General features: G+C 33.8%; 1 protein-coding gene across 1 annotated transcript; it reads left to right on the forward strand.

Moving 5' to 3' along the window:
- Positions 1-1232: 1232 nt before the first annotated feature.
- Positions 1233-8028, forward strand: LOC127733381 (photoreceptor-specific nuclear receptor-like). The gene is made up of 7 exons (XM_052242752.1): positions 1233-1411; positions 1781-1884; positions 2110-2310; positions 4592-4791; positions 5224-5458; positions 6711-6816; positions 7896-8028. The coding sequence occupies exons 1-7, from the start codon at positions 1233-1235 to the stop codon at positions 8026-8028; spliced, it is 1158 nt and encodes a 385-aa protein (XP_052098712.1).
- Positions 8029-9130: the final 1102 nt, after the last annotated feature.

Consider the following 9130-nt stretch of genomic DNA (forward strand, 5'->3'; position numbering starts at 1 on the left):
TTTTACGGACGTTATCACGAGTTGGTTGACCGTTATGGAATATCGGTTCCACATATTCTAATTGTCGCAACTACAATCCCGTTCCCTTTTCTCCGAATGTTACCTACCAAAATAGACTAATCACCGGGTTTGTACTTATATATATACACGAGCAACACGACGGGTGCCATATGTGGACCAGGATCTGCTTACCCTTCTTGAGCACCTAACATCATCCCGTTTTTGGTGGGGTTCGTGTTGCTCAGTCTTTAGTCTTCTATGTTGTGTTTTGTAAAGTGTTGTTTGACTTTAGTCGTTTTTCGTATTTTCGCCATGGCGTTTTCAGTTTGTTTTCGACTTATGAGTTTGAATGTCCCTTTGGTATCTTTCGACGCTCTTCTAAGTCGACGAAAGATGAAATATGCCGACATTTTGAAGAAACACAATACCATTTAACATCATTGCCTAGTCAGTTTGACGTCTTCGCTGAAACAAAATAATGAGTGAAATTCTGTCACGTTAATTTCAAATTCGTAAATAAAAGCAATTTTTAGTGAAAAACAAATACATGTATATATTGAATGTTTTGCACTATTTTCAAACCTAGATTTTAATAATAATGCCTCTATGAAAAGATTCTTTGTATCATCCAATACATGATTTATTGTTGAGAGCTCTCACAGAAAAGTTTGCGGTGTATGGAAAATATCATTCCACCAACAGAATCCTCGTAGTTTATGGATCCCCACATCATTAAATTACTCTTGCTTGTTTGTGAAAGTGGAATTCAAAACAGTATAATGCATGTTGGTTATATTGGTGTATATATACTGGTAACCATTCATCAAACATAACAAACTGAAACTAAGGGTAGGCTTATATATTAAGCCAAGATCAATTACAAATTTTATTTTATGATTATTTTCGAGGATGTTAAACATGTAGAGTACATGCAGGTTACGTTTCAGGGAACACAAGAGGGAAGGTGCTGTCGGTAGTTTCACTGATAAATAACGCTTTCTATTGTAGCTAACGAAACCATCAGACATTTACCGACTACTAGCAGACATTTACCTCAAGACATTTATCAAATTTCCCATGATTCTAGGCAATTATCATCTGACGATACATCACAAGAGGACCGAAGTTCTGACAGACTTGATCATTACGACACAGATGATGTCCGACATTCTCCACCAATGATATCGATAAATAGTTCTCCATCTCATGGCGTAACTGTGACGTCCTCACACATGTCTATTGATCATGAAGGACTTCCCGGAAGTTCATGTGGACCAATGAAACGTAATTCGCCTGGTCTGATATGTGTTGTCTGTGGCGATACTTCGAGTGGTAAACATTATGGTATCTTGGCTTGTAATGGTTGCAGTGGTTTCTTCAAGCGAAGCGTTAGAAGAAAACTGATTTACAGGTACATCAACACTTTAATTTTCCTTATACAAAGTCGTACGTGTTGGCCATTAACGTTTTTAAATTCTAAACAGGTTACTTTGAACGTTCCTGAATAAATGTAATACAAAATAAACCTTCGGACATAAAAGATTTCGTGTCTTTGACATTGATTGAAAATTGTTATGACTTTAGTCAAACCATGAACATATAATGCAATGATAGATATGGTCCTATCTTAATGGGATTCTTCAAAATATTCCGGACTCGGTGTGTTAACTTATCAATTTTCATTAAAAACAACTTAATCCCGGAAAAAAGACATACATAATATAAATGCATTCCTTTTGCTCATTTATACTTGCTTAAATGAAAAGGTTTAATTTTGTAGATGCCAGGCAGGTTCAGGACTGTGTATTGTAGACAAGGCCCATAGAAATCAATGTCAGGCTTGTCGTTTGAAGAAATGTATCCAAATGGGAATGAACAAAGATGGTAAGTTCAAGAATTGTAGTTTTAAAAGTACCTTTATAAAATATTGCTTATTCATTTATCCAATTTGTTCTTGAAAATATCAGCTGTAAATATGAATTTTCTCAAGATAAACGTTTTGTTGCACCTTGACAGTGTAAATACCATGCCAGTATTTTTTTTTCAAAAACATACCCAGAACATGTTAATAAAATGCTCTAAATAAGTATATTATTTTTTTAATTCCAGCTGTTCAAAATGAGCGGCAGCCCAGAAACACGGCCCAGGTGCGACATGACCAATTAATAAGCGAACTTGATGGCCCATTTCCACATAATAATGCAACTGTATCGGCAACACATCCAGCTTTCAGTCCTGGACTAAACAACAGGTTTATAACTGGACTTATGACCTCAGATACTAGCACTAAGCTGGAAAATGACGAAAGAGGTACATCTCATTTTTGTAAGTTTACATAACGAACATTACGTCACAATATAGTTAAAATGTGGATTCTCCGTCCAAGCTTCGCGTGATGGGGCGGGTGATGTTTGACATTATATGTTGTAATAGGACGGGTGATGTTTGACATTATATGTTTTGATAGGACGGATGATGTTTGACATTATATGTTGTGATAGGACCGGTGATGTTTGACATTATATGTTGTGATAGGACGGGAGATGCTTGACATTATATGTTGTGATAGGACGGGTGATGTTTGACATTATATGTTGTGATAGGACGGGAGATGCTTGACATTATATGTTGTGAAAGGACGGGTGATGTTTGACATTATATGTTGTGATAGGACGGGTGATGTTTGACATTATATGTTGTGATAGGACGGGTGATGTTTGACATTATATGTTGTGATGGGGCGGGTGATGTTTGACATTTTACGACCATAATTTTACTACATTTACAATGATATAAACTTGAAGCTATCCGAGGGTCTAGATGGGGTCCTTTATTTCTTAATTCTTCGACTTTTTAGATCATTTTATCTATACTTTATTTATGTTGATCCTTATTCTCTTTTCTTTATTTTTTTATCCTATTTTTCTCAATTCTTTATATTTTTTGCCCCTTATTCTGCACTTTTTGACTTTATTCTCTATTCTGTAAACCCCATTAACAACCTCTTATCTGTCTTAATGCAGTTTCAAAGGTACAGGGTACTTGAACTGACTGAACTGGGTTAAATATCTAGTTAAAGCATTTGTTGTAGGCTCACGAAAAGTAACAATTAAATTTCAACATATTTAGATTACTAAGTCAGTCATTACATTTTGTATAACCCTTGTAAGAAGTGGATAGCTTTTATGAAGAGAGAAAGGTGAGCAACGTATTGTTTCGCATTTTTTAACTTACATAAATAGTAAACACAGGCGATTCCTTTCTTTGAAATGTAGTAATATCGCGCTGGAATGATTGAACATGGACAACAGCATAACAAAAATATTGAAGAACAAAACAGTAGTAACACAATCTTCTGTAGATGTGTATCTTGAAAAGGCTTTGGATGTCTTGTTGATAGGACAATTGTAGGGTACAGTAATCAGCTATGTCTTGTTGATCGGACAATTGTAGGGTACAGTAATCAGTTATGTCTTGTTGATAGGACAATTGTAGGGTACAGTAATCAGTTATGTCTTGTCGATAGGACAATTGTAGGGTACAGTAATCAGTTATGTCTTGTCGATAGGACAATTGTAGGGTACAGTAATCAGTAATGTCTTGTTGATAGGACAATTGTAGGGTACAGTAATCAGTTATGTCTTGTTGATAGGACAATTGTAGGGTACAGTAATCAGTTATGTCTTGTTGATAGGACAATTGTAGGGTACAGTAATCAGTTATGTCTTGTCGATAGGACAATTGTAGGGTACAGTAATCAGTTATGTCTTGTCGATAGGACAATTGTAGGGTACAGTAATCAGTTATGTCTTGTTAATAGGACAATTGTAGGGTACAGTAATCAGTTATGTCTTGTCGATAGGACAATTGTAGGGTACAGTAATCAGTTATGTCTTGTTGATATGACAATTGTAGGGTACAGTAATCAGTTATGTCTTGTCGATAGGACAATTGTAGGGTACAGTAATCAGTTATGTCTTGTTGATAGGACAATTGTAGGGTACAGTAATCAGCTATGTCTTGTTGATAGGACAATTGTAGGGTACAGTAATCAGTTATGTCTTGTTAATTTGACAATTGTAGGGTACAGTAATCAGTTATGTCTTGTCGATAGGACAATTGTAGGGTACAGTAATCAGTTATGTCTTGTTGATAGGACAATTGTAGGGTACAGTAATCAGTTATGTCTTGTCGATAGGACAATTGTAGGGTACAGTAATCAGTTATGTCTTATTGATAGGACAATTGTAGGGTACAGTAATCAGTTATGTCTTGTTGATAGGACAATTGTAGGGTACAGTAATCAGCTATGTCTTGTTGATCGGACAATTGTAGGGTACAGTAATCAGTTATGTCTTGTTAATAGGACAATTGTAGGGTACAGTTATCAGTTATGTCTTGTCGATAGGACAATTGTAGGGTACAGTAATCAGTTATGTTTTGTCGATAGGACAATTGTAGGGTACAGTAATCAGTTATGTCTTATTGATAGGACAATTGTAGGGTACAGTAATCAGTTGACATCACTGAAACAAACAGATTGACAAAGATTTTCATTTACGATCAACAATATTTGTCTTGTACTTTTCAGCTGTCCATGATGAGAAAGTTGATGTGACTAGCCTTGACCAAGACCGAACAGGACATCCACCACCTGGACAGTTTCAAGATGTGTCGCTTTATTCTCCAGGTCAAGAGACCGTATACGAATGTTCAGCGAGGCTTCTATTTATGGCTGTAAGATGGACTAAAAATCTTCCATCGTTTGCTAATTTACCGTTCAGAGACCAGGTATTATACTGTTTTGTTAAAAAGACTTTTAAACATACTTTTTTATTTTCTGGAACCGGTAGAATGTATGGCTGAATAGACTTGTCCGCTCTCAGAATATTATAGATGACTTTTTTTTTTAATTTTTTCAACTTCGAAAATAAAACATCGACGTGTAATTGATATAATTGGTGACCCTTTTGAAAATACCCACCTGTACTGGTTGATTTGACTTTGATTTTTGTGCTTATACTTTTTACAAGAAATCCTGCACGAGTCCAGCATTTAGCTCAAAGAAATATTTCACTTCATATAAGTTATATATCAATAATTTGTTTGGTAAAGAGGACAGTAACTTATTTGAATAAATTGTTTTTATATATATTTTTTTCGGATTTTACAGAAAATGTTTTGTATTGAATGCAGATTATGTTTACAGCCTGTTTTATTTAGGTGATACTTCTGGAAGAGTCATGGAGTGAGATATTTCTACTGTGTGCCATACAGTGGTCCATGCCTATGGATTCGTCACCGCTACTTGTAGCCCAAGACCACGAACAACAGCCCAATGGCAAAACTGGTCCCACTGATATCAGGATTCTTAAAGACGTTTTTGCCAGATTTAAATCAGTACAAGTTGACCCAGCTGAATTTGCTTGTATGAAAGCGGTTGCATTGTTCAAACCAGGTTTGTTGGATGAAAAGAGTTCTTTCAAACATAAACTGCTATATTATACTGTAACCATGAGTACATTATATGATATAACTGTATTAATACTAGACAGTTAGCAGGAGCTGTAGCCTGCCAACTGATCTTATTTATTTATTTATTTGTAACTAATATTTAAAATTGGACTTAATTTTTAATCCAAAGTAGATATGATATATGGTTCACATTATATTGAAGTATTAAAAAAGGAGACATTGAAGTCAATAGATGGCTTTCAAGAAGAAACGACCACACCATGTAACAAGCTCGGAATCACTCAGAGTCTAGAGAAGTTGTGTATAGCTTCAACAGAAACCCAGCATCAATTTAAACCAAAATATAATTCTCAAGAAACAAACAAAAATAAAAATATTAAAAAAAATGACGAGTTTCCTAACTGGACATCCACATAAGATATCCCAGGTTTAACTAGTTTTGATTTTACTGAGCGTTTTTATATTTTCTGTGGATATATCTAAGCCAAAACGCACAATGAAAACGGGCAAAACAAGAGTTCAAGAGTTTTTATATCTGTATTACAAGGGTCATAAGCATCTACAAAATACGTAATAACATTGTACCAAAAAATTGCCCGAATTTATCTAGAGCAAACTGAAAGAGTTTACCCTGCTAACCACTCGTTCTACCACTCAAATATCTTCTTAAGCACAAAGGAGATAACAATGTCAAAATTAGTGATATCTAAATATCCTTTGTTTTTGTGTGCCATTTGGTTGATATCTTATTGAATGATAAGCGTAAAGAATTTCTGTACAAAATAGAAAATGCCTGTCTCAAACCAGGCTATATTTCAGTGGTCTTCCATATTTGTTTTTCATTGAATGTTATTTGCTACGAAGCGGTCGTTCGTTTTACGTTTTGACTTGTTTCACAGTTTACTTTTTTTTACGGTATGTGATTAATTAATTCTTGAAGATCGTTAACCTTTGATCTTTGGTGGATAGTCTTCTCATATCGAATCCGCTTATTTTAACAAAGCAGACATGTCATGCTTCAACCCCTTCCCCAAAAAAAGAACCCTCAAAAACGAAACCAAAATTCAAAACAAAACTAAACTAAACAACCAATATAAAAAATGGAAAATGAATAAACATAACAAAATAACTCAAAAGCAATAAAAAAAAAAAACCACGACAAAAACTAACTAAAACATAATAATTACTCACTCACTATCAGTCTTGAAATTAACAATGGTCGTTTTGAATTTCAGAAACAAGAGGTTTGAAGGATCCACATCAAGTCGAGAGTCTACAAGATCAAGCGCAAATTATGTTAGGACAGCATGTGCGCACGCATCATCCAACACATCCCATGAGGTAATTGCATTTTTGTGAAGTAAATATGAAAATGACATTTTTATTACTGTGTATGAATATCAAATGCAGTTGTCGTGCGGGTAAACCAATCATAAATGAATTTCCAAGAGTTTACAAGTTCGTCTTGTAGACAACTAGGGTATGCTTGGCTTGAATTGAAATCGAAAATATTATGAAAGGATTTTTATTATTCTAATTGTCAAAAATAAAGAGATTCGAGTCAATTTGATTGGTAATAACAAGGAGATGTTTTAACGCTGTAGCGATTAAAATTGATAAAATAAAAGGACAACTCCATCATACAGGGGTTTGTAAAACATTTTAATAATCGGAATTTTTAGAGGTTTGAACATATAAAACACCTGAATCTGAACGTTTTGAACATTTATGCCCGGTCAGATTTTCTCTATCTATAGTGGTTTTCAAGATAATAGACAAAACTTGCATTTTGCCCGTATGTTCTAATATTTGCCATGTCGGCCACGTTGTTTGGCAGACTAAATTCCCCAATTATGATTGTAATCAAGAGTTTTGTTCTAATTGGACCAGTGGTTTCAGGGGATAAGATTCTTGTAAAAGCTAACGGTTGGCGGACAGTCAACTTATAATTAACAGCAGTGGTTTTATAAGAGATGAAGTAAAAGCTGTAGTTGAAATGTTGCCCTTATGGTATCTTATGCAAAGTTGGATATGATGGCTGAAATGGTTCCTAAAATTAGAGTAGTTGTTGGGTAAACGTCAATGAGACGGCAAACCACCGACACAAAAAACATCCAGAAATTAACATATTTCCTTCATCAAAAGACAGATCTTTACAACAAATAAAGCGGTCAATTGTCGAAAAGGTGAACAGTTCTGAATATGTGTGTCGTAGTCTATCAACCATCTCTAATGTACAGAAGACATCCAAAAAATATAGATATAACATGAATTTCACTAATCGAAAAACAAATCATGATCACGGATTAAGATCGTTATCACGAATTGTATAATTTGTATTTTATCAATTTAACGTGATAAAAAAGACGACAAATATATGAACATTTTGATGTTAAATAATCTATACTTATTCTATACAGGTTTGGAAGGTTGCTTCTTATGCTGCCGTCATTGAAGTTTGTTGGTTCAGATAAAGTGGAGAAAATCTTCTTTGGACGAACGATCGGAAATACTCCTATGGAAAAACTGTTGTGTGATATGTTTCGAAATTAAACCTTATATCTGTAAAATGATAAACACTTTAATATAAATATCATTGTTATAAATTTTAATTTATGTCAAATAAATTCATCTTAAAAAAAAATTAAATGCAAAAATGACGTGTTTGGATTAATATGAAAGGTTGGTTATATTGCCACCTGTTGAATGTGAACTGCATGTGTATAATGAACTGTTTTAATCTCTGACAGAAACATGGTAGATACCATGATACATCAAGAATCGAGAATCACATGATTTGAAGGTCAACTTAGGTTAAGAAATATGGCGAACAGAACCACAACTTAATTAATTTGTTAAGAAATATGGCGAACAGAACCACAACTTAATTCATTTGTAAGTTGTGCCATTAAAAGATGGAAAACATACGAAAGGTCAATGAATAAAACATTAATCGGAGAGAAAAAAACAGACAGCGTCATAGCCAAAAGGAAAAACACACTAAATAATTTAATTGAACCGAACAAATCCCATTTAAACCCGATTCAGTACTGAAATAGACCGTTGTCTTTGTATTATCGTGTGACAAACAGATAACAGAAACTAAGATAACCTACATTAGCATATATGAAAATAAATCTACAATGGAATTGTTTCATACATGGTTTGTTATTGTACTTTTGTCTTTTCAAATTATTGCTGTCTTTGCCGATGACATTCTGGTGTTAAAGCAAAGATTGGATAAATTAGAAAATGAACTTAATGAGTTAAAATCTACATGTGGGAAAAATGGTATGTAACTGTCATTGTAATGCAATTAATATTCTTACATATGTTATAGTTATGGGTATGGTGATGTATATGTATGTACTAAAAACAAAACGTGGACACCTAAACAAAAAAAGTAATTTAAATGGCAGAATGATATAAATTGATAATCTCTTTCCAACTCTTGTTGCTGTAAAAAATAACTGTCATTATGCAAAATTCGTAAGACAAGGCTTATGACACCATTAAACATATGAAATTTTCAGGTATAAATTCCATATTTATTTCTTTTTTAAATTATTAACGTCTTTAGACTCAAATCCTTATCAAAGTATTGTTCATCTTCTGGTGAAATATTTCTAGCTTGTAATTCAAGTTGTGTAAATAA

This window comes from Mytilus californianus, unplaced genomic scaffold (assembly GCF_021869535.1).
Source record: "Mytilus californianus isolate M0D057914Y unplaced genomic scaffold, xbMytCali1.0.p SCAF_3, whole genome shotgun sequence".
Taxonomy (NCBI): Eukaryota; Metazoa; Mollusca; class Bivalvia; order Mytilida; family Mytilidae; genus Mytilus; species Mytilus californianus.